Here is a 27,807-nt window from a genome sequence, read left to right as displayed (position 1 = left end):
TCACCTTTTTGACTTGACTGTCCCTTTAACTATAGCTATGGTGTACATCTTTAACATTTAAAAGATACACATGAGAAATACATATGGCATTGAGGTTTTCAGATATGTTTAGATTGTTTTTGAATAACAATAATGACACATGTATTGATCAAACGTGTCACTTAATCAAGTTGAAATATGGACTTATCTTACCCAGTATCATGTAGGTGTCAGCTTAGACTATTATCTACTGCCCACTTACACTGTCCAATTTTTCCTATGGTATTTTGTTCCCTGAATGACTAATATATATAAGTCTTGTCCATTTCTAGGATTCTCTCAAATATGAATTTGTACTTTATAGGCATTTACATCCACATTGAATAGCCTTAATCTTATATCTTAATGAACTATATGTCATTAGATTTTCCCATTATTATACTTTTTGGGCTTATCCGTTTGGACATTTCTTTAGTTATTATTCATAGTATATTTAAAGTCATTATGAAGCAAAGGTGTCAGCATGGCACTCCCGGTATACACTATTTACCTTATCATTTGATTAGATATACACTTAGCATTACTAGTACAAACTATCTACCTTATCATTTATTAGATATATACATTTCTATCTACTTTATAATTTGATTAGATATATACTTTTTTATCTGTGTTCATAATTGCAGGCTAGGTGTTTAGCTTTAATCTAGTTCAGTGGAACATATCCATTAATTTTCTGCATTTTTTACATGACACGTTTATAGGTAAGATCCAGGCACACATATACAGTCCCTGACCTATCACTTTGCAGTATTCCGCTTAAAGTTTTTTGTCCATTTATGTATATACTACTGCCAGTTTTCTACTATCGACATTACATCCTTTCAGTATGCTAATTAGTGTGAGCAGTATAGGCATTTAGTTACTATTCAGGTGTGCACAGGTTTAGTTTGAGGGCGTTGTTGTATGTTTTAACCTATCACATTTGTTTGAAGTGTTTTTAAACAGGTGTGGGGCTCAGCACTACAGGCTATGACTACGGATCATTTCCGAAACATGTAAGCCAGTTAGTGCTGCGCCCTCAGCACCTTCCACATCGTCTTTGCTGTGAATTTCCGTGTTTGATTTATTTGAACCAAGAATAAAGGATTTATTTTATGCTACTGGGACTTCCTTTCTTTGATCTTTTCAGTCTACCTATAGCCATATATGGGATGAGAATTAATGTTTATAAATATTAATATAAAGATATTCCTCATCTAAAATATGCGCATTACACACAGTGATTGATTTGGTTACACTACTACAGTAAGATAGACTTTAAAGTGAAATACATGTGCTGTCAACATTACAATAAGAATTTTTTTAAGAAGATTATATGTCCTTGTTCATGTAAAAAGGACAAAAACGCTTTAGAAATGGAAATCCATTCCTTAACAATTGTGGTCAGCATCACTTAAAGGGACATGAAATACCAAATAAAAAAAGAGGATCCACAGAGAGAATACTATTTCCATAAAAATAACACTTTACAGAGATTATCTCATTGTATCAATCCTGGGATCATTTGTTAAAGGTGCATCAATTCACGCAGACTTTACAAATGAACACATGGATGACAAATTTAAAATATACATATATATACAAACATCAAGATATATATATATATAAAATAATTACTATGCTAATCATAATCAAGATCAAGCTTTACGAAAAATATATCAAGAAAATTATTCGAATTAAATTGGAGATGTAAATATTAAAGTAATTTACAATTGTATTACATATATGATTCAGGAAAGACCATTATTTGGTTTCAGGTCCCTTTAAGGATTAACCACATAAACTAGAGATTTCAATCAATGACATGAATAAAGAGGACAAAGAATCGTGGAATGACATTTCTTTTCTTAGTATGTCAGAAAACATCAACAACGTTTCAAAATAATTTCTGAAAGATCAGTAAAATTGGAGCCATTTGACAAGGTAAAAGAGTGCATCACAGTCCTTGGAGGGAGTTGACAAGGGCCAGCACAGCCCCATTGGAGCCATTTGACAAGGTAAAAGAGTGCATTTACAGTCCTTGGAGGGAGTTGACAAGGGCCAGCACAGCCCCATTGGAGCCATTTGACAAGGTAAAAGAGTGCACCACAGTCCTTGGAGAGAGTGGGCAAGGGCCAGCACAGCCCCATTGGAGCCATTTGACAAGGTAAAAGAGTGCATCATAGTCCTTGGAGGGAGTTGACAAGGGCCAGCACAGCCCCATTGGAGCCATTTGACAAGGTAAAAGAGTGCATCACAGTCCTTGGAGGGAGTTGACAAGGGCCAGCACAGCCCCATTGGAGTCATTTGACAAGGTAAAAGAGTGCATCACAGTCCTTGGAGAGAGTGGGCAAGGGCCAGCACAGCCCCATTGGAGCCATTTGACAAGGTAAAAGAGTGCATCACACTTGGAGAGAGTGGGAAAGGGCCAGCACAGCCCCATTGGAGCCATTTGACAAGGTAAAAGAGTGCATCACAGTCCTTGGAGAGAGTGGGCAAGGGCCAGCACAGCCCCATTGGAGCCATTTGACAAGGTAAAAGAGTGCATCACAGTCCTTGGAGAGAGTGGGCAAGGGCCAACAAAGGCCAGCACAGCCCCATTGAAGCCATTTGACAAGGTAAAAGAGTGCATCACAGTCCTTGGAGGGAGTTGACAAGGGCCAGCACAGCCCCATTGGAGCCATTTGACAAGGTAAAAGAGTGCATCACAGTCCTTGGAGGGAGTTGACAAGGGCCAGCACAGCCCCATTGGAGCCATCTGACAAGGTAAAAGAGTGCATCACAGTCCTTGGAGAGAGTGGGCAAGGGCCAACAAAGGCCAGCACAGCCCCATTGAAGCCATTTGACAAGGTAAAAGAGTGCATCACAGTCCTTGGAGGGAGTTGACAAGGGCCAGCACAGCCCCATTGGAGCCATTTGACAAGGTAAAAGAGTGCATCACAGTCCTTGGAGAGAGTGGGCAAGGGCCAGCACAGCCCCATTGGAGCCATTTGACAAGGTAAAAGAGTGCATCACAGTCCTTGGAGAGAGTGGGCAAGGGCCAGCACAGCCCCATTGGAGCCATTTGACAAGGTAAAAGAGTGCATCATAGTCCTTGGAGGGAGTTGACAAGGGCCAGCACAGCCCCATTGGAGCCATTTGACAAGGTAAAAGAGTGCATCACAGTCCTTGGAGAGAGTGGGCAAGGGCCAGCACAGCCCCATTGGAGCCATTTGACAAGGTAAAAGAGTGCATCACACTTGGAGAGAGTGGGAAAGGGCCAGCACAGCCCCATTGGAGCCATTTGACAAGGTAAAAGAGTGCATCACAGTCCTTGGAGAGAGTGGGCAAGGGCTAGCACAGCCCCATTGGAGCCTATTGACAAGGTAAAAGAGTGCATCACAGTCCTTGGAGAGAGTGGGCAAGGGCCAACAAAGGCCAGCACAGCCCCATTGAAGCCATTTGACAAGGTAAAAGAGTGCATCACAGTCCTTGGAGAGAGTGGGCAAGGGTCAGCACAAGGTAAAAGAGTGCATCACAGTCCTTGGAGGGAGTTGACAAGGGCCAGCACAGCACAGCACAGCCCCATTGGAGCCATTTGACAAGGTAAAAGAGTGTATTACAGTCCTTGGAGGGAGTTGACAAGGGCCAGCACAGCCCCATTGGAGCCATTTGACAAGGTAAAAGAGTGCACCACAGTCCTTGGAGAGAGTGGGCAAGGGCCAGCACAGCCCCATTGGAGCCATTTGACAAGGTAAAAGAGTGCATCACAGTCCTTGGAGGGAGTTGACAAGGGCCAGCACAGCCCCATTGGAGCCATTTGACAAGGTAAAAGAGTGCATCACAGTCCTTGGAGGGAGTTGACAAGGGCCAGCACAGCCCCATTGGAGCCATTTGACAAGGTAAAAGAGTGCAACAGGCACAACAATAAACAAAAAAGGCCAAATGGCAACAATAACTAACAAAAATATAACATGTGGACGGAAGAATCTTAAGGCGACCTTGGAACATCTCCAGATACTCCACTTACTGGGCATCACCTTCATTGTCCGCTTCATGCTCTGCTCCAGATTCAGGCATTAACTGTAAACGCCTAATATGGCGTAGCGTCGAATGCTGAACCTGGAGCAGAGTATGAATGGTGTCATTCATCCTTCCCAGGAACATTGTGTTCCTCAGCATGGCCTACTCTATACGGGAAAGAGTTTCGAGCATGAGCCATGCTGAGTCACAATCTACAACAATAAAAATAGAATAATATTAATGTTAATTACATAACATAATATAAATTGAGAAAATATAGATTTGAAATTTAAATCCAAATAATTCTTACAATCAAATATTCAATATTTCTTCTCTTCACATGAAATATGTTCTTAATACATAAACCATTAAAGGTACAGTTTACTCCAAAATGTTATCCCCTGTAATTTGTTGACCCTGATCCACTTTTCCAGCTTGACTCTATGAATATTTTGAACATTATTTCCATTGTCCATACATTGTAATTTTCAATAGTTTATTTATCCTGTGTTATCCACACCTATCCTTAAAGCTTTTTGCCTTGATGCCAACATATGTAAACACAGCAAGCAGAAGAAATTACACTCCCAGTGGTTTACAGAAGAGAGAATGTAAGAATAATTTATATGTCTATTTTTCAATACAAGTAGTAGTGATTGGTATATGGAGTGAGATAAAATTAAAGGGACACTGACCACAAATATTTAAATTTGTGATTCAGATAGACCATTAAAAATATTTTAAACATTTAATTCACTCCTATTATCAAATCTAATAGATTCTGCTTGTATTTTTAATTTAAATGCAACAATGTCATTTTATATTTCGTAGCATATTTTTTGATCAACCTTGGTTGTCCCTGCTGATTGGTGGATAAATTAATCCAACAATTAAACAGAAACCACCCCCCACTTGACAATATTTGAACAATTATATGCCTTTAAACATAAAAATAAAGAGACAAGGAGAGTTCTTAAAAATTGATGAGGAGTAAATTATCAAGTTGATTAACATTGCATGCTCTCTTTGAATTTATTTTTATTTTATTTTTGGTTCACTGTCACTTTAAATATGTTCTAATGTTGATTTAGTTTGATACTTACAGCTGTGCCTGGGAAGGACGATCTGACACCTCGAACAATGAAGGTTGGGATAGGGGGGAGGGATGGGAAATTGTTGGCGAGGGCTTGGATGGGGTTGGCAAGGGCTGGGGTGCCGCTCTGGGGGAGCCCGTACAGCTGGGGATTCTTGGGAATGGTGAGTTGGGGACTGGGCAGGTTGGGGAACTGTACGGGCAACAATACGGGGAGAGCGACAAAGGGGGGCAATTTTTGGAGGGACAGGCCTGGAGGAATGGGAAGGGCCGGGAAGGTCTTCTACAGGGGGTATTGGTGGGTTTTAGAGTAGGGTTGGTTGTGTGGGTGGTGGGTTTTAATGTTGGGGGGATTTGTATTTTTTTTTTACAGGTAAAAGAGCTGATTACTTTGGGGCAATGCCCCACAAAAGGCAGGGGTAGGAGAATGATGCCCAGAAGTGGAGTGTCCATCTGAAATATATAATAAAATATATATTAACAACTCATACATCATGATCTCAAAGAAAGGCATTTCAACATGATTATGTTTTATATATATACTTAGAAGTGGTTTTCAATTTATTAACAATGATGATATAAGGATATGGTGTGCATATAGGCACTCAAATGAATATCAAGGAGTGTCTGTCCAATAAGAAGATGATTATTGTGGTTTGTCATTGAATATGCAAGTGACATCATGATGTCATTCATTAAAAATAAGACATAAAATAAAACATTATACAATCATATGTTCATGCTGCATGATATGGAAAGGGGGCAGTAGTGGATTCTAAAAGAAAAGGAATAATCCTTTTTAAATTGTCAAAGCTGTCGACTTTGAATTTCATCATGAGAATGTTTACAAACAATAAGACATGTTGGATACCTGTTGGATAGCTTTCACATACCATCAGACTCCATGGCCGCCTCTTCCTCCTCCGTCCCACATGTTACATCAATATCTGTAAAACATAACATGTTGTGTACACGTTAATATCAGATATTATAACATATGTTACTGTTGCTACAAGACACACATCAATGTTGCATGAAAGATATACTGATCCAAAGTTATGATTTACATCATTTTGATGGAGCATACAAATGACATTAGATATGTTATTCGCAATGAGTAAGAATTTAATGTTAGTGTTTGGATTTCATATAAATTCACAAAATAAGAGTACATGCAACATTTGGGAGTTCTCATGTATGTATCACTTCATGATTGTTTACACAATTTAAAAGAACACCAAACTTATGTTATCCATCTTCTGAACAACAAAGGTGTAGACTAAGATGCTTTGAGATATTAATCTTTCAATATTTTAAACAATTCGAGATATAATCATAGTACTAAATTATATGTTTGAGTCAAATGTAATGCTTCATCAGAATCATGATCATAATATATTCCAAATACACCTTCAATGACATATGAATGAGTCAATGGACTTACCAGAATGTTTGGATAACTTTTCCTCATCGGTGCTAGATCCCCCAGGCTCCCAACAAGAACTAGATCTATGAATGAGATAGATATCTATTAGTGATCACAGTTTGGACATCACTAAGTCACATCATTATCGATTGTTTCAAAAATTATACTTCAAACTGAGAACAATAGAGCAATAATCTGAAGAATAAATGCATGAGTGAATCCAGGTTATTCTGAATAAAAAGATGTCTTTAACATATGTTGAATTTCTGACTATATTAGACACACAAATCATCTCATATGATTATATTGCATATCTAAATATACCCATTAATCAATGTTTTTAAACAAATACACACAAACAACATTTTAATTTAAAATGGGTGATAAATCAAACCAAAGCCATGTGTCATATTGATCCATTTGTGCAACTGATCACAATGCAAAACAGAAGTTATTCATCCAAATATGTAATCATGGTGCTGTTAGGGTATGATTATATTTATAAAGTAAGTCCAAGACTGAATATGTCTTTTAGATATCAATATTGTTTCATCCAAACAATGTAATGAGGAATATATCAATTGATTATTAAAGGGACACTGACATCAATTTGGTTAAAACATTTTTTTAAAAATGTTAATTTAAAATAAACACAAAAGATCATTAGAGTATCCATATAAATTTCGAAAAATGAGAATGTGTTATGTAATGTTGTGTACATGTTTCAAAGACAAATTGCTATTAAAATGGGACATACCATAGTCTTGAGAACCCTGGCCCGAGGGTCCAGCACCAACATCCATATCTGTAAAATATTCAATGAGGATTGGATATCATTAATAATAATCAGGACATGTATATAAAAAAGATAAAAATACATTTACATTTAATTAATAAGAATATTTTTTTATTCACATGAGTTAATTGTTTCATCAATTAATGTATCATTAAATAGATCCTGTATTCTTATTTTCCAAACTTTATGTTGTTGACTGTAGCTTTAATTCATTTCTTTAATTTTTACATTCTCATCAATTGATATCTATATTTCCTAGTTTATTCTTTTGATCTTGCTAGTATATTTTGTATAATGTAGAAGATTATAAATAAGGATACTGTATTCTTCCCATATATACTAATTAACGTATACATTTGACCAACATGTGTAAAGCAATGACAGTAACAGCAAACCCATGTTCATGTGTGTGCGCAATTCTATCTTTCGTGATCATTACGCAGTGATTCTATACGGAATTGGGCATCCGTGAATTAGAATTAATTTGGATATATTAGTATGATGAGTATAATTTCCACAAAAATTATGATATATTTTCAATTGGGTGTATTACGAGATTGAAATCTTATATTTGTTAATATTGAACAATAACAAATAATATTTATAACTGGCTTATGATTAGAGAGTCAATGTATGAAATTGCGGATGCTCGGGATATCACGGATGCGCAATTCCATTTTCACTCTGTGACGCATATTCTGGATAATGCAAGAAACATCATTCCTATTTCATGTGTGACGAATCTAAAATCAGATATCTAAACATCATATGTGGCGTATGTTGTGAGATCTATATAGGTTAAATATATGACTACACATTTATTTAAAAAAATTTAAAATATTAATATATTATATAAAGTAGGATATTTACCTTGTTCAGCCTCTTTATCCACTCCTCCCAGGCCAACAGACGGAGAAGCAGCTGCACTGGACCCCGGGTCCTGAGGTTTGGATCCAGCAGCTGTGAGGGAAGAAGAAGAGGCCGAGGATGGAGAGGATCTAAATCTTTTGGGGATCCGGAGATTGAGGAGCTCGCATAAAGTCACCTCATAAGGGAGTAGGTAGAGTTTCCGTGCGGGTTTAATTTTGCGGCCATCCCTGCGACGGGCTTGTACCCACTCCTTTATGAGGTCGACTTTCTTGTGCAGACGCAACCTCATATCTCCGAACCTCTGCATGATCTGATCTTGGCTTCTCTGGACGCCCAACACCAATTGAACCTTATTGGTGATGGACTCCCAGAGAGCCTTCTTAACATGCACATCTGTCGACCTCTTCTGGTTCCCAAACAGCTGCGGATAAAACATCTGTACTGCGTGGACCAGTGCAGCGCTCTCCTGCTTGTCAAACCTGGGAGGTGTCATGCCTGCCGAGTTGCGTAGATAGATTTTTAAACAAATACACCAGCAGGCATTAGAGAACTGACAAAGATGGCAACGTGTAATGGACTTTTATATGGTGAAGTAAACATGAGATGCACCATGGGACATGTTATCTGTACATCTGATTGGATAAAAGTTTTAAATATTGTTATCATGTCTGTGAGACCATCCTGACTCAAGTTGTGTTTGTGTGATGAACTCTGATTGGTCGTTCCTTAATGTTTCATATCTTAGTAACTTCCATACACATACCTCCTGGTGGTGCTGTTACTTCATTTTTTCATGTAGACTTATTTGTAACTCATGGGCCTGTCATACGGATATGTGTGACGCAAATTTATATATACGTGATCCGTTAAATATTAAAGTTTAAATTCTCGTTAAAATCTAATACTGTCACATTATTAAATGTTGTAGACATTTCTAGGTTTAATATCGTTCTGTTTCTTTAATACGTTGGATTAATACACATTTAACATGTATGTATTTATTGTTCATAAAATCAATTTCGTGACTTATTGTGAAGTATTGACATTGCTCTATTAAATGTATTTATAATGCACATCGATTGTGTGCTATTGCGTGAAATTAGACTAGAATGTTTAAAGATGCAAATCTCGTGTTTCAAGATACGTTTCCCACGCAACATTTCAGAATGTGCAATTTCTGGTTCTAATGGCCGTAACTTGGATAATCTGTTTATAAATGTTAAACTACAGGTTTGTTTGTTATTAGTAAATAAACCTCGAGCTTGTATTTGTCTGAACTGCTCTTATATGTTATTGTGCAATGGCGTCTTTATTTTTAAAGAGACATTACAACCAAACAATTGTATCAAATGATCTGTAGAGAACAAAAATGTTTTGACTTTAAAATGTAACTCAATTTATCTTTGTATTTAGATATCCTTAACAGAAGAAATGTCAATGCACATGGTTGAGCCAATCACAAGGCATCTCTGTGCATCCACCAATCTTCATCTACTGAGCCTATCTCGATATGCTTTTCAAGCAAAGTATGTCAAGATAAGAGAAGTAAAAGACACGCTTTAAATCTCTTAAAGGGACACTGTACACAAAATGTTTCTTTGGTGATTCAGATTGAGCATTAAATTGCAAGCAACTTTCTAATTTACTCCTATTATCATTTTTTAATCATTCTCTTGGTATCTTTATTTGAAATGCAAGAATGTAATTTTAGATGGCGGCCCATTTTTGGTGACCAACCTGGGTTGTCCTTGCTGATTTGTTGGATAAATTAATCCAAAAATAAAAAAGTGCTGTCCAGAGTACTGAAACAAAAACAATTAGATGCCTTCTTTTTCAAATAATGATAGCAAGAGAACGAAGAAAATTTGATAATAGGAGTCAATTAGAAAGTTGCTTAAAATTGCATGCTCTTTCTGAATTAGAAAATAAAAAAATTTCGATCAGTCTCCCTTTAAGGATATTTTGATTTCATGTCCCTTTAAGGAGACATTTCCCAATAATGCTTGAAAGATCATAAACCTATGCACCTTCATTTCTGAAACTTAGTATAACATGTGACTAAAGCATATTTAGATTACCTTCTGGATTGTTTTCCCCACTGGGAATGAAATATATATTCTAATGGCTGGATTTTGCCGTCTTCAGCTTAAAGGGACATTAAAGATGTTCTTTACGTATTTCAATGGCTAATAAAATATTAACTTAACTTCATATTTAGTTTTATTCTCTCATTAGCTTTTAAATAGATATATTCTTGGATTAAAAACATAGCTACATAGGCTATTTTGATGCTGATTGTTGGTTGCACATAGATGCCTTATGTCATTGTCTAAAACATGTGCATTGATATATCTTTTTCAAAGTATATTTAAAGACTGAATATAATTAAATAGTACATTCAAAATATTTAAATAATGTATTTGTATTGTTTAAAATTCAATACACAATATATTTTTGGAATGTCCCTTTAAGGACCAAACCATTAGTAATATGGTGATTTAACATTGTAGAAATAAACTAAAGGGGAATGAAAATACATATAGATATGTGATATCTAACCAAGAGCTAAGATAAATGATTATGTGAAATTATATCACTAAATAGATATAGTTAAATGACCCTTCAAATGACTCCACTAGAACAGAAAATCAATCAATATGGCATCCAATAACTAGCTTGTGCGAATTATGAAGTTAACTGACTTACCATTTTCATGATTTATAAAGCTAGATTTATGTAAATAATGTTTTGGTATACCTAAGGAAGATACAAGATCTTATAAACCAATTTAAAATTCAACCACACTGTCACTTTAATGTAAGTGAACCACTTTCCCTTCTTAAAAGTGAAATTAACAAAGTTGTTATGTCGAATTCTGACTACATATCCGAAAATATGTTTAAATTGTAACATCTATAAATTACACAATAAAAGCATTGATGGATTTCAATCCAAAATTAATGTATAAAAGCTACTTGACTTTAACATTCTCTGAATAAGTGGATTTTCAATAATTCAATACATGATGCCTAATTTGATATTATGCATGTGCTTGTCAAATAGACAACTACCAGTCATGGGAGTCAACAAAGTTTTTTAATTGACAGATTATATGGATATTTATTATAATTTGTTAAAAAGATGGTCTTTTATAAAAATAATAAAAGGTTTATTATTCGAAAAAAAATTTGGTTTTTTAAAAATAAAATCAATCAATAGAACAAGTGTAATTCCTCACAGATGAAAATCTGAAAAAAAATGGGAAAAAAACATTAGTTATTTAATACACACGTTGTAAAATATTCATTAAATAAAATAATTTTAATTTCATCTTGTGTCTATGCTCTAACTTTTTAAGAAATTAAAACAATATATTTTGGAATATTAAAAAAAAAAAAATCTATACCTATCCATCAGTTAAAATACAATTATATTGTGTAATCAATATTACATTTAAATATCAGCATTTCAAATTATACCAAATAATGCATATAACATTTAAAATATTAAAAATACATATATGTATGCTGAACATAAATGTAATATTTAATGTCCATTCAAATCCCTCTATATCAACTATAATATGTATTCCTTTGTCTGATTGTTCATAATTGGATTCTTCTGTATCACAAAGTTGGGGTAATGTATGTAAGCTACAAATATTCTAATATAGGACATGTATCTTTTCAAAATATTTTACATTCTTCTTCCTGTGATTCTTAACTAGCATGTATTGGGCAAACCAACCTGGATTATGCATGGTCTTTGAAAGTCAATTCTCTAGAAAACAGTTTATCTTCAATAGGTGTCTTATTCATCATTTCCAAAATAGAGGACTGAAATACCATCTAAAAATAAAAAAATAATCTAAGTGTCTCCAATAGGATGCCTCCACAGCCTTATTCTATCAAATAGTTGCCACTTACCATGTGAACATGTCTTTGTATGGTTTTCAAGGTCAGCAGATTTGAAAGACAATGCCAGACATGATCCCATTGGTATTCTTCACTTTCAATCTTCGATTCTTCACTTTCAGTCTGGGAATTCTTCACTTTCAGTCTTCGAATTCTTCACTTTCAGTCTTTAGATGAAGTCATCTCCCTAATGGCAGAAAAATTGTTATTAAAAATATTACTACAAGTGTGTGATTCAGTTCTGTACCCCTCTCCCACCCCCCATTTCTGAATCAATTTCTGTCACTAGCTTACTAAGCGTGTGTAGCATCTTGTGTTATGTTCTATCAATCAAGTGTGAAGATGAGTCATATTGAGCAGAACGAACCTCGAATGTGTGACTTTGAATCTAACTTTGAACCATAGTCATGCTAGAGGATAGTCATGCTAGAGGATCCCTTTCTGAGTATTTAAATTTTAAGTAATGTGTAAACTAAATACTAGTTTTGTAAAATGTATGCCATATGATGTATTTTTGTGTAAAATTCCTGCCAGCCACAGTCCATACATTTATACTTACCTGCTTATGTTGTCTTTAAAAACCAGGTGGCAAAGACTCACTACAGGACCCAATGACCAGAGCATCACCTATATTAATAAATGACAAAATTGTTATCATTTGATGAACAATCCTAACATGTTTGCACAATTCTCTACTTGTCATTTCCCTAGAGTTCACATCTATTGACAATACTCCAATCTAACTTCTATTATTTACCGTCTGAAGTGGCGGTTGATGATGTCTGCTCTGACATTGAGCCCCTCGTCCCGGAATGGCCCCTCTAGAATAGGATTGTCCTCCTCATCTCTGAGGAGGTTTCGGGGCGCCTGGACGGCCTGCAGCATCCCAGCCCGCTGTGCAATATTATGCAGGACGCTACAGGCTACAATGATCTTAGCCACCTTCTGAGGGCTGTACTGGAGGGCTCCTCCCGACCTGTCAAGGCACCGGAATCTCATTTTGAGGAGCCCAAACATTCTCTCAACCACAGCCCTGGTTCTCTTGTGCGCCCTATTGTAGCGCTCCTGAGCCTCATCAGTAGGGTTACGTAATGAGCCAAGGCCGGCTCATGTAACCAGAATCACCTATAAATTATGAACAGAACACAATTAAAATTTAATCCTCAAAATTTTAAGTATATTAAACAAATATTTTTGTGTACACGATATTCCAATAACAAATGTTTAAATTAAAAAAAAAATAATCTAGTTCAATCTTATTTTCTATCTGAGCATTTCAGCTAAGACATGCTACATATGCGTATTTCGCATAAACCAGAGCTTTGCTAAAAACTTTAAAAATGGTTAAATTGCATTTTCAAGCTGCCCATTTAAGCTAAAACATGCTACATATCTGCTTGGAGCTAAAACTAGACATTTGCGGAAAGAGACAATGACATGGTTAAATCTTATTCTCTATCTGCCCATTTCAGCTAAGACATGCTACATATGCGTATTTCGCATAAACCAGAGCTTTGCTAAAATTAAAAGAAAATGGTTAAATTGCATTTTCAAGCTGCCCATTTAAGGTAAGGCATGCTACATATCTGCTTAAAGCTAAAACTAGACATTTGAGAAAATAGACAACGACATGGTTAAATTGCATTCTCTATCTAAGCATTTAAGGTAAGACATGCTACATATCTGTTTTTCACTAAAACTAGACATTTGCGGAAAGAGAAATAAATGGTTAAATTGCATCCTATAGCTGCACATTATACTAACAGTTTAAGAGTACAGTGGAAATTGTCTAACTAATTAACCATGTTGTACACAAATACTCACCAACGAGATACCCAGGGGGCATTTGTCTTTCCTCAAACTGCTGCCACACGGAGGACAGAGAGAGGATGCGGGCATCATGACAAGCCCCCCAAAATTCGCACACACTTGCATAATCCTCATCTGTGCGTCACAAACATACTGCACGTTGAGGCTATGAAAATGTTTGCGATTTCTGAAGGGCAAGTCATCAGCTGGAGCATGCAGCGCAAGGTGGGTACAATCAATCGCTCCCAAGACATTGGGCAATTCAGCAATAGCAAAGAATTCCCGCTTCAGGCGCCTCCAATCACCATCATCCTGTGGGAATCCTATGTAGTGCTTACTGATACGTACCATGGCGTCCAGAAAGTTATCAAACACCCCAGAGAATGTACCTTGAGCCAGGCCATGCATGTACATCTCTCCTGCTTGAAAACTCCCGGAGGCCAGGACGTATATACAACTTAGCATCTTAGTGATGCCGGGGACAGCAGTCCTTATTCTTATACATGGCTCCAGATGAGGTCTAAGAACATCATAAAGGCCAATGAGCTGTTCGTGATTGAGCCTATACTTGTCATAAAACTCGAAGTCGCTCATGTTTTCCAAGGTGGGTCTTACCCTGTATACACGAGGACCTCGAACCAGACGAGCCCTTTGTCTCACTCGGAGCCGCCGAGGCTGCCTGATTCTATCAACCGCTACTTGGCCAACAGCACCACCAGCAGCGTCTACCAGATCATTGTCATCCATATTTGCCAAGCTTAGCAGCACGAAGCCAAACAGCAGAGCAAACACAGCGCAAGGAGTAACAAGGTATGCAAAAACACAGAAGCGAATTGATACAATGTCGATCACCATGGATGCTTTGGCCATGTTGTTTGTGGGATTTATAGGGCAATTAGTCCAATGGTAGTGAGTTTGTAATGATTGCTAATTGTATACACTTGTTTGTATGTGAGCGGCACGAATGCTTTCAAAGTGGGCGGTTTTTTAGGTGTTTGGTGAAATGTTGTTTTCCACCAATGAATCTCAATGTGAAAGTGTAAAATATCACACATACAGTATGTGCATGTTTGTAATGTTTGTTCATATACGTAATAAATATTTATTAAACGCGATGTTATATTAAAAAGCACACATCCACGCTAACATGAATGAAAGTGCATAGTTGTGTATAATGTGCATAGAATGTGATCGATCAATGTTGCTGCAATATTGTTTAAAAACGATAAAGTAACAGCTGCCATCTGTAGTATTGGATATATAAGTGATTTGTGAGATGTAAATATTGTACACGTCCCTTTAAAATCGGCATAATAATTCTGAACTTCCGGCTGCCATCTGTAGTATCGTATATATAAGTGATTTGTGAGATGTAAATATTGTACACGTCCATTTAAAATCGCACTAATACTGAAGAACTTCCGGCTGCCATCTGTAGTATTGTATATATAAGTGATTGCCGAGATGTAAATATTGTATGCGTCCCTTTAAAATCGCACTAATAATTCAGAACTTCCGTCTGTCATCTGTAGTATTGTATATATAATTGATTGGCGAGATGTCAATATTGTATGCGTCCCATTAAAATTGCACTAATACTGAAGAACTTCCGGCTGTCATCTGTAGTATTGTATATATAAGTAATTGGCAAGATGTCAATATTGTATGCGTCCCATTAAAATCGACATAATAATTCTGAACTTCCGTCTGTCATCTGTAGTATTGTATATATAAGTGATTTTCGAGCATCCCTTTAAAATCGCCATAATAATGATGTTCCAAACTGTTGTTTACGTATATGTTGTATTGGGTGCTAAAGTTCTGAAAGGGGCGGTACAGTCGTAAAGCTGTAATGTGTATAGTTGAATCTTCTAATGACGTCATCATATTATTAACCTGCCTGTCTAGTTATCAAATCCTCATTGTGTTGTTGTATTTGACTACATTGCTATTGTGTGCTGAATAAAATATAAATGTGTGCTTTGTGGTTGCGTGATGCGAGACCACTATATAGAAGTCAGCATATGTGGGACACAATCACAATATATACGTATATGTATACGTATATATTGTGATTGTGTCCCACATATGCTGACTTCTATATAGCGGTCTCACATTGTTGTTCCTTCTCATAAAGTGACAGGTGTAATCTGTTGTAATGATGTTCTTATTGTACGTAATTCCTAATGGTTTATTGTGATCGAATCATGATGTTAAAAGTACAGTAAAATCCCTATTTTCTGTTTCGTGATTCCTAGAGAGAATGTAATGTGTTTTTCCACCATCATTTTAATGCACATGTATGAGTGAATGATAAAAGTAAAGTATGTGCATCCATGACTGATCATGTGTTAAGCAATATGCTGTTGCTGCAAGCATATGAGTTGACTAAATGAAATGCAATAATAAAGGTAAATGAAAGGTGTTTCCCATTGTCTACTGTTTGTGAATCCTGAAATGTTGCAATTATTTTTGTGTCCGTTTAAATGTGATGTAATTGTTGAAAATGTTTGTTACTAGTGATGGTGATTTGTAGTTGATGTAATGTATGAAACAATTTAATGTTGTTGTGAATTTCCCATAAGTAAACTCCATAAGTCCACCATAGGGAAATAGCCATTTCTTGATCTATTTCTGAGTCTAACGCAGAAAAGCATGAGTTATTTTCCGAATTCTATCGCTGGTATTTAGAGTTTTTTTGTCTACGCTTTTTGCGTGCGTTAGGGAAATCTGTCTGTTGCGTGCACGAGCACGTCTTCCCCATAGAAGTCAATGGAGGCTCAAGATTTGTGTGTAAATAATATCCAAGACTGGTTTTGAGCGTAAAGTGAGTGACATGGTCTTGTGTGAAAAAGTAGCTAAATCGTGCTCATTTCTTAATAAAAAAAACTTTGTGTATGTAATGTGGTGTATATTGTTTGTATGCATCGATGAGTGTATGTGATAATATCATTAGTTAGATGTAGCTATATGAGTGTCTTTTCCTGTCTGTCAATGTAAGTCAATGGCAAAATGGATTTGTGTTGGGTTTTTTTTCTAACACCCGAGATCTCGCAACTTTGATCTTTGATCTATTTTGATGAAAAATATTAAATCTGAAAAATAAATATAGTGTAGTGTTTGTATGAGTGTAAGTGTACTTTGTGTAATATTTGTTTTGTGATTCGTGGATGTTTATTTTGTCGGTAGATGTTAACTACTGGGTCTGAGCTGTCGGTAGAGATTTGTGCGTTCTGAGATTTTGGAGTGTCGGTAAGTGAACTCTAAATACCAGCGGGCAGCCAAAACCAGCGTTAGAAGCCCTATACGCTGGTTTTGGCGGCTAACACAGAACTCTAAATCTAGGCGTAAGTGTTTAAATAACTGCCAATTTGTTTTAGCGAACTTGCAATAATTTAAGCTCCTCATATTTTCTATTTATAAACAAACACCTGTTCTAAAACTAAAGCCCCTTTTAAAAAACACCCCAAAATAAAAAATCCTATGCTAACACTAAAAGTTACTAAAGCAATAACCCTTAGTATGGCTTTTTGTAGGGTATTTCCCTAAAGCGATTTAGCTCTTTTTCTCAATAAAAAAAAAAAAATACAAGCCCATTCTACTATAAATGTAACCCTCCACCCCCCATTAAAAAGCCTATCTAAAGCAACCTACTCTAAAAATTGCCCTGACAAGGGCACTTGGCAGGGCATTGCCCTAAAGCAATTTCAGCTCTTTTGATATACTAGTCCTAAAGCCCGTTCACATGGGCCATTTTTTGCAGTACAGCGGTCCCACCCCTTGCTCTCTCTCTCCCCCTCTCTTTTGTGCTCTCTCCCCCTCTCTTTAGTGCTCTCTCCCCCTTTCTTTTGCGCTCTCTCCCCGTCTCTTTTGCTCTCTCTCGCTCCACCTCTCTTTTGCGCTCTCTCTCCACCTCTCTTTTGCTCTCTCCCCCTCTCTTTTGCTCTCTCTCTCCCCCCTCTCTTTTGCTCTCTCTCCCCCTCTCTTTTGTGCTTGCTCTCCCTCTCTTTTGCGCTCTCTCCCCCTCTCTTTTGCGCTCTCTCTCGCTCCACCTCTCTTTTGCTCCCTCTCTCCCCCTCTCTTTTGCGCTCTCTCTCGCCCTCTCTTTTGCGCTCTGTCTCGCTCCACCTCTCTTTTGCTCCCCCTCTCTTTTGCTTTCTCCCCCATCTCATTTGCTCTCTCTCCCCCCTCTCATTTACGCTCTCTTTCTCCTCCCTCTCTTTTGCTCCCCTCTCTTTCCTATCTCGTCTCTCCCCCTCTTTTTCTATTTCTCTCCCCTCTCTCGCGCGCCGTCCACGCCCCCACCACGCATGGCCACGCTCCCGCCTGGCCATGCCCACTTTTGCCGCAAACAGCATGTCTGGTAAGGGCAGGGGTGTTTGTTTTTGTGATGGCCAAAAATAAATTTAAAAAAAAACATCCTTTAAAAAAAAAAAAATGTCCAGCTGTTCCTCCTTGGCCTCTGCGGTCAGACTTCCTGTCTCAAAGTCCGTTTTTCCATCTAGATCTCTGATCTTGATGGCATGGAATATTTCTTTTGGCTATCTCTTCTACTAGAAGAGTTTCTGAGATATCTGCTCTTGTAATCCTCCTGATCTAATTTTTCATCCGGATAAGGCAATTTCCGGACTTCTTTTGACTTTTTGCTTAAAGGGACACTGTACCCAAAAATCTTCTTTCGTGATTCAGATTGAGCATGAAATTTTAAGCAACTTTCTAATTTACTCCTATTATCAAATTTTCTTCATTCTCTTGGTATCTTTATTTGAAATGCAAGAATGTAAGTTTCGATGCCGGCCCTTTTTTGGTGAAAAACCTGGGTTGTCCTTGCTGATTGGTGGATAAATTCATCCACCAATAAAAAAGTGCTGTCCAGAGTACTGAAACCAAAAAAAAGCTTAGATGCCTTCTTTTTCAAATAATGATAGCAAGAGAACGAAGAAACATTGATAATAGGAGTAAATTAGAAAGTTGCTTAAAATTGCATGCTCTTTCTGAATTACAAAAGAAAAAAATTGGGTTCCGTGTCCCTTTAAGGTTGTTTCTTCAGATAACATTAGCAGAGAAATTGTTGTTCCTTCAATGTGTCCTAATCTCAAGAATGTTTCAAAGAGATCTTTGCATGCTTTGGACGTTGTTAGGGCATTGAAATATTTTATGGATGACACTAAGGACTTTACACAATCTTCTAGTATGTTCATTCTTTTTTGTTGTCCTAGGAAAGGTCAGAAAGTTTCCGCTGTTTATTTGACCTCTTGGTTGAAACTTTTGATTCACAAGGCTTACTTGGAGGCAGGTCCAAGTAAGCCTTTTGAATCCACTAAGTCAGTTGCCACTTCTTGGGCTTTCAAGAATGAGGCTTTAGTTGACCAGATTTGCAAGGCAGCTACTTGGTCTTATTTGCATACTTTTACAAAATTCTACCGATTTTATGTTTTTGCTTGTTCTAAAGCAGCCTTTTGTAGAAAGGTTCATCAGGCAGCTGTTTCAGATTGATTATTTGCCTGTTTTGATTTATTTTAAGAATTCGAAGAACGGGAGGGGAGGAAAGAAGAGTGTCTCTAAATATTTCACACAATCCACTTAAGTTAGATATACAGTGGTAAGTAGAGCCACTTAAACCACAGTATCAGCTCCTAAGCGAAAGCATTACCTCCAAGGGTCTCCTCCGCAAAACAATGCAGCTGAAATGGATATGTACCTGCTGTACATAATTTATACCAGGTCCCGTTAGACCAGGGTGCTACGCTCAATTGCTCTCACTTTGCTTCTCCATGGAAACTTTTAATTATTTAAATAAATAACATCTGTTTTTACTAATAAAATCTGCTTTTCTCCTTCTATCTCTGATTTATTTTAAGTGCTTTAAAAAAAAAAAGAACATTTTAATTGAGGTTGTGGATTTAATTTCTTAGTGGAAAAATATGTTTTTAAATTAATTTCTTTCATGGTAGTGAGTCCACCAAACCCCACCCTTATGCTTTTTTAGGTTTATTTTTTTCTGGCTATTATTCCTTTTTTCTTACCACACTTTGCTTGGGTATAAATTAGACTGAGGGAGGTGGGAGGGGTTTTGGAATATTTGTCTCCTAGTGGTAGAGAAGTGTTATTCCTAGGAGTAATGGATTGTGGCCTCTCACCACCATGAAATAAATTAGTTTATCAGGTAAGCATAAATTATGTTTTTGTTAATAGAATACAATATACAATATTAAGCATTATTGTAAGTATTAAGAAAGTTGATCATAATAATAATTAACTAATTAGTTATAAGGCTGTTATTTGAAGTTTATCCTTTTTAATACATTTTGTAACTGGTGCTGCTTACTCTACTTTCTAAAGGATTGTGATTGACTCCTTAGTAATACACGTTACATGTAATTAATGCAAGAATTATGTGAGGACATACTTAAAAGCTGATCTGATAACTTAGTAAATCTAAAATAACTTCCTGCTTCATTTCTTCAGTTTTACTCTTTGTGAAGTGGCCATTTAATTTAATTCTTTAATTAAAATAAAGTGCTAATTAGTGTTTTAATCCTTTAAAATTGTTTATTTTACTAAATGAACAATGCAACATAATGGCACTGCTGCCCTCCCCTAAAAAAAAAGACCCCAACAATTTTCATATTTCTTTATTTTTTTCTTTGTCCAACAAAGAACACACATGAAGGGGTCAGTCACCCCCACTAGACAACAAGTCATTGACTTGGAATAAAATGTTAAATATTTGCTGAGCATAGGAGTGTGAAAAATCGTACCATACTTCAACTTTTTTGCCCAACCTAAATTCAGCTGCCCTAGGCCAAAATATACCCTTTAACACTTGTTAATACAGTGAGTTTTGTAAGGCACTTAAATCTTCCTCTCCTTTTAGATGTGGCAGTTGGAGCCATAATAGGACTTGTCTTCGCTTGTCTTTGCTACCGTCAATATTACCCACCGCTAACAGACTATAACTGTCATCAGCCTTACAGAAGTAAGGGACGAATGGCAGGTGCGCAGGAGAGGAAGATGAACACAATAGGATACAGTCTGGATGTATAACCTCCGCTCCCTGGAGTGTGAAAGTTACAGGAAGAACTGCAAACTATTACATTTCCATACTATAAAAAAAAATGTATCTGTTCACTGCAAGTGTGTTGGAGGCTTAATCTGCAAAGAAGAAACCTTACATTCCAAGATTGTTTTATAAGTGTTTGCTACTATTTTAATAAAGATACATCAATTGTGAAAGAAAAAAAATATGGATTTTATAGCAGAAAATATATTTAACATTCTGCAAATAAATATTTTAAATTGTTGTATTGCCTGTTGCAGTTACAGAAACTTCTTGTAGTTTTAAGACAAACATTTAGGGCCAGATTACAAGTTCTAGAAAGCGATATTTGTGCTCCACTTTGTAATACAGTACACTGGTATTACAAGTTTGGTGCAATGCAAACACATTGCAATCATGAGAGCGAGCTTCCATAGGCTCTAATGGGAGACTCCTTCTGATGCTGGCACAGACAGCATCAGAACCTTGCACAGTGAAAGGGTAAGTCGCTCAGCGATGGGCAGCATTTATAAATATATATGTATATTACTATATGCATATATATTTTTGTGTTAATATATGTATAAATATATATATAAGCATATACAAATTTACTGAGAACACACAGTTCCCATAGACAGCAATGTAAAGGCACTTTTCAGCATCTTAGAAGTAGCCAATAATTACAGCAGTGGCTAGAAAAGTATCGGCGTGTACAAAATTAGACTGACAAGCAGTATTTATTTTAGGTGGCGAGAGTCCACAAGCTGTTATGATATACATTCCTACGAAGAGGAGGCAAAGTTTCCCAAACCTCAAAAGCCTATAAAAAACAAACCCACCTCGCTTATACCTTAGTTTTAAACTTTGCCTCCATGAAGGTGGTTGAAGCATTATGATGTGCTTGATTTTTTCAGTGAAAGACGCTACAGATCATATTGAAGCCCGTTCCCCTCAGAATCTGCTTGTCAGAGGGATATGAAGGGAGTACGGCCTTGTGATAAACCTCAAAAGCCTATAAAAAACAAACCCACCTCACTTATACCTTAGTTTTAAACTTTGCCTCCATGAAGGTGGTTGAAGCATTATGATGTGCTTGATTTTTTCAGTGAAAGACACTACAGATCATATTGAAGCCCGGTTCCCCTCAGAATCTGCTTGTCAGAGGGATATGAAGGGAGTACGGCCTTGTGATCCTCACAGGAAATACTTCATGGGCTCATTGTAAATTTTGGTCTACCTCCCTTTACAGATCAACGTTATACTCCTATTCCATTACTTATACTGATATGTTTCAGTGCTGGTTTGGCTGTCTGCTACTAAGTGGAAAAGTGTAAGTATATTTTCTATTTTTTAATAGACATTCATAGCTATGTTTATAGACACTTTTACATTTGTTTAAAAGTATATCTATGTACAGTATATGTATGGCTCTGGGACAGAATCTTACTATTCCCCTTGCATTTTTTTTATTTTTGCGCCAAAAAATGTAGAAACTTTGAGAACATATGCACGCAAGCACGAGTTGTAACCCGGCACATAATTATTTGTCAGGTTTGCGCACCATATTACGCTGTTAGAATTGAAGCACACATTGAAACCGGCTTGCTCTCACAGCACGCTTCAAATGAAATAGTTTTTAGCAACAATATAACGCAGTTAGAATTTTAATCATGCATCCCTAATGGATCGTCAGTACTATGCACACTTTTTTAGCGTGCTCTTTTCTATAAATTCAGCATTGAGAATTGCGCAAACTGACATTAACTGCTTACCTAGGCAGATTAGATTGATTATCGCATACCGATCAATCTAATGATGTTTCTATGTGTACTAATGCACCTACCCTTACAGATGGATGCAGATGACGTACGTCTAGCAATTAAAATGTTTATTGCTATTACGAAGGCCCTGGCTACATTACCGCCTTCAAATAAGCGAAAAAGGTCAGTTCAGATTTTACCTACTGACCTACAAAATAATGAAGTATCTTCGAACGATGAGAATTCCTCTAACAGTGAGGCTCCCTCATCAGATGTAGAACCTTATAATTCCTAATTTTTTTTAAATTTAACATATTCGTTCTCTTTTGAAGGATGATAAGCCCTGTAATCGTTTGAATTCAGTATATAAAACTTTTGTAAATCTCCCTGAGATTTTCCCTATCCCTGATGCTGTCTCTGATATGATTGCTAAGGAATGGTCTTGCAACCCTTCTGCAAGGATTAAAAAAGGATATCATTTACCTACTGCTAACTTACAGTTATGGAAACGGTTCCCAAAGTTGATGGGGCCATTTCCACTCTAACTAAAGGCACTACTATTCCTTTAGAAGACAGTACTTCTTTTAAAGACCCTTTAGCTAGAAATCTTGAATCTTATTTAAGAAGGGCATTTCTACATACTGGCTATATACTTAAATTGCTGACATAGCTGCTGCCTCTACTTTCTGGTTAACCAGTTTTGCACAGCATTAGTTCGCTGACCCTGAATATTCTAATCTGTTGAATTTACTTCAAAATGCAAATAATTTTATTTGTGATGCCGTTTTTTATATGAAAATTAACATAAAAAGCATGTCTAGCTATTCTTACCAGAATCCTGGAATGCAGACATGGGGCGAGATTGCATATGCGGGGTAAGTTTCAGTGCCACTGCTAAAACCAACGTTGCCCATAAGTTCACCTCGCACATCGGGTGAATCACATAAACGCCAACAGCAGATGTGACATGAGTTCAATTTTTCATGAGATGTAGCACAGCAATAGGCTGTACCAGCATACCTGATTCAAGAGCTTTGCAAAAACAGTTAAGCAGTTATGGGCAATTGAATAAAAAGCTTGGCGGAATAAAAATAATAATAATAATCTGAACAATAACAATAGGTTGTCCTGCAACTTTGTTGCTGGCCACTTAATAATAATAATAATCTGAGAAAAAACAATAGGTGTGCAAGCAGCAATAGAGGTGGCCAAGCACATAGCTTTTGCAATGTCCTGATGACATCTCGTCTAATGCGTCACAGATTCGGATCCAGATTTGGAGATTTGCAAGCAGTTCTGGTGGATGCTCTGGTGTTTCTTCTTCCTGGGCCCTTTAAAACAAAACCTCTGTGGGGCAAATTTCCAGTGCCCTTTAAAACAAAGCTTCTGTGGGGCAAGTTTTTACAGTTCTAACTGGAAAAGAAAACACATTTTTGAAATGTTTGCGTTTTTCAAAATGACAGATACTTTCAACATGAACATATGTAACTCTAGGTCACAATATATTGTGGTTATACTGCAAATTTCACAGCTTTTAACATAAGCGGTTGCAAAGAAAACACATTTTCTAAATTTTTGCAAAAACCAATATGGCTGCCACAGCTTGTGACCAATTCCTTCAACATCAACAACTGTGACTCTAGGTCACAATATAAGGTTATACAGCAAGTTTCACAGTTCTAACATAAGCAGTTGCAGAGAAAATAGATTTTTGAAATTTTCACGTAAAACAAAATGGCTGCCAGATCATATGATATTACGCCTCCATGTTGTGCACAATATGGGACAGACTTGAAATTTTGTTTATAGAGTTATCTCACCATAGTAGTCAATTAACATGGCAAAAATAAAGCATTGTGTGAAACTGTTTTTGTTTTATTATTAATTTAAAAATATCTTTAAGTATTTTTGAGCAATTCAAAATGGCTGCCAAACCACATATAACATTTATATTTGTTCTCTTGAACAAATATGAATGTTAGTCATAAGATAACTCTATAAACACAATTTCAAGTCTGTCCCATAAGCGTTTTCAGAGAAGAAGATTTTTGTATTTTTTAAAAACAGCGCCTACGAAACAAAATGGCCGCTTTCAAAGTGGCTTTCAAATTGCACATACTGGAGACCTCTACAATTTGCAGAAGTTTTATGAAAATTTGCAAATGTTTTATTTCACGAAGGCGACTGCGCAGTGTGAATTTTAACTGCAATATTGTCTTTGAGGGTTATGACTATGTGTAATGATATGTCTATTACACTGTAATATTGTTAAATATTGAAAAACTAATGTATAAAGTGCAATTATACGCAATTAAATGTCGATAAAAAGGTTAATGTCTCACGGCAGCCATGTTGATTATGGAAAAATCGCAGTTTGAACAAACTTGGTAGAGGACCTTGCAAGGAGCATTTGTGCAAAATTGTGCATCATTGCACTAAGCGGTTTAAGAGAAGATGTTTGAAGATTATTGCAAAATGCAAGATGGCTGCCACATCATGTGACCGAGGCACTTGTCTTGAGCAACAGCAAATCTAGGTCATAGTAGCACTAAGCACAGCAAGTTTCAAAGTTGTAGCATAAGAAGTTCAACGGAGGCTGATCCAGAGGGAAGATTCTGATTTTATATATTCAGATTAATAATTGCAATTTTGTTTTATGCAATTTATATGGCCCTAACTCTTTTTCACCTGTTTTTTGGGACACTATTAGGAGTAAGTTATTTCTTTCAGCAGCAGCCAATTTGATTTTAGGGGGAGATTTCAATATGACTTTATGCCCTATACTGGATAGGCTGTCTTCAAAAAATTTACGTGAAAATTATAAAGTTGCAAAATATTTTAAAATATTCTGTCGTGAACTAAATTTAATTGATATATGGAGACTTAAAAATCCAGAGCAACGTAGTTTCTCTTGTGAGTCAAAATCACATATGACATGTTCCAGAATAGATTTGTTCCTAATTTCGAAACCATTAGCACTTTGTAGATCTGAAGCAAATATCCACAATATTGTTATTTCGGACCACGCAGTAATTTCATTTACACTCTTAGCTATTTCCCCCCCCCCCCCCCAAGATCCTTAATAACACATTTTTCTTTCCTCATTTCTTGGCTGATAGCCCTAGGTTTATTAACTGGTTAAAGCAGAAATGGAAGGATTATCTTACGTTTAATATAAGGCAATTTAATAAACCTGAGGTTTTTTGGGAGGCGGCGAAAGCTGTATTAAGGGGGGAAATTAAACTTTATCTGAGTACGTGGAAGAAGAAAGCTTTGGAGCAGGAATCACAACTAGCTGCTCAAGTCAGGAACGCACTTAGGAAGTTTTACACTGATAAGTCAAAGGACAGCTGGGATAGGTATTACAAATCTAAAAGGGAAAGAGATATTTATTTAAAACAAAGATCCCAAGAAGAAGAGTTCAAAATTAACTATCGGAGAAGCCGCATTTTCCCAGACCTCCAGCAATAATTCAGCAGAAAAGCGAGTAAAGTACCATATCATCTTTATTAAAAGTCAGCTAAAATGTTCATGAGGCTACGGGGAACCTGGGGAGCCTTCAACTTCCCTGATTTAGCTCAGATCTCCCCGGAGGTCTCTATATAAGTACATCATTTGCTGTGACCCACATGGAACTCTTAGATCTGTAATAGCATGGCGCACAAGGTAAAACCAGCAATTTCATTATTCTACAAGCTACCTACTTGCATCCACACAGAGAAGGGAGTATATGCCACCTTACCAGTCACGTTAACCCCATAATGGAGGAAATAGCCCTTTTATTGCTGCTGGCAAACAAAATGGATGCACACTTTCACTCTCTTCTTACCACGCTAAGAGACGAGTGTGACTAGACTGATGAAGAGGAGGCAACCGATACCTTAGCCCAAAGCTTTCCTAACCTATGCGGAGTGAGGGTACATGTTGGTCTCCCTGATGCTATTTTCGGAAGACACGCTGAGATGCGCAACCAACAGGGCACCGGAACAATCCCATATATAAATAGCGTGGTCATGCTCCGATAACCCTGCACTAATGGGAGTACAACCCGATTGCATATTGCATACTGAGGCACTTACGGCAAACTCCCTAACGATGCGATTCATAGCCGGGAAATCACAGGCTCAAGCTGGCTCTGGAGTGTACCCTTTAACCACCGCACCAACAATTGCTACGTGCAACTCCCATCCCTCATTTTCAGGCCTACGGAGGCACAGAAATTCCTATGGAGACGCCCACCTCTCTTCTACAAATAAGGCATCCCACAACGGAGCGGATAGCTCCACTTGCCCTGCAGGGTGTGTGAAGAGGGTCATTTACAGGAGGCTGGTTCTAACGCAACAGACCAGGCTTGTCAGACGTGGTGTGGGCTAGTTTGAGATTCCCCTGCCTCAATATAGAAGACAGCTCGATTCTACCTAAACTTGCTGTCCCTAGGAAATTGCATGACTGAGTCTTGATGCATCGATATAGACTAACTTAGCCCTATTGAGACTATTATGACATGGAGTACCCTTTCATTAGCCAGCTACCCCGGTGGTTTGTCTCCACACTGGGGCTATTTTAACGTGCCTCCTTAAGGGACAACCTAAACCCTTTTTTTTTTCCTAACATATGGGTCGTGACTCTGGTATAAGACCCTTACCATTTGATCCCTAACCAGGCTATCCTATTCTGGACTTTCACTGTAACATACTCCTATTACATATGTAAAATGTTTCTCATACAAGTCTAATATTATTGCCATAGCATTGATTATCAGATGTTCTTTAGTACCAGGTGTATAGCATTGTCGCAGACCACTCTATAGTTTCCAGTCACACATGTTTCATATCTACAGTTTTCCATTTTATACTCAAGGTCATAAAGGGGTCACTATAACATATGTCAACTGTTATTCTTCTGTTGTGGCCCTGGATATACTCCATCTCATTGACTCTTACTTTTATATACATATTGAATTACTATGGTCTAGATACTACGATAACAAATGTTACATTAGTGCACCAATGTCTTAACCCTTGTATATCTTCCATAGGTGAATTGTATCAGTTTCTTTAATGTTTCTGTTCCG

General features: G+C 37.0%; 1 protein-coding gene across 1 annotated transcript in view; it reads left to right on the top strand.

The window, feature by feature from the left end:
• PLPP5 (phospholipid phosphatase 5) overlaps positions 1-21,243 on the top strand; it is a 478,158-nt gene extending 456,915 nt beyond the window's left edge. Inside the window, exon 6 of the mRNA XM_053718033.1 lies at positions 20,809-21,243. Coding sequence (XP_053574008.1) covers positions 20,809-20,978 — 170 coding nt within the window. The 3' untranslated portion in view covers positions 20,979-21,243. The remainder of the gene's footprint in view (positions 1-20,808) is intronic.
• Positions 21,244-27,807: the final 6,564 nt, after the last annotated feature.

Source organism: Bombina bombina, chromosome 6 (assembly GCF_027579735.1).
Source record: "Bombina bombina isolate aBomBom1 chromosome 6, aBomBom1.pri, whole genome shotgun sequence".
Taxonomy (NCBI): Eukaryota; Metazoa; Chordata; class Amphibia; order Anura; family Bombinatoridae; genus Bombina; species Bombina bombina.
Note: the sequence above shows the minus strand (reverse complement) of the source record. Positions and strands in the feature narration are given on the sequence as shown.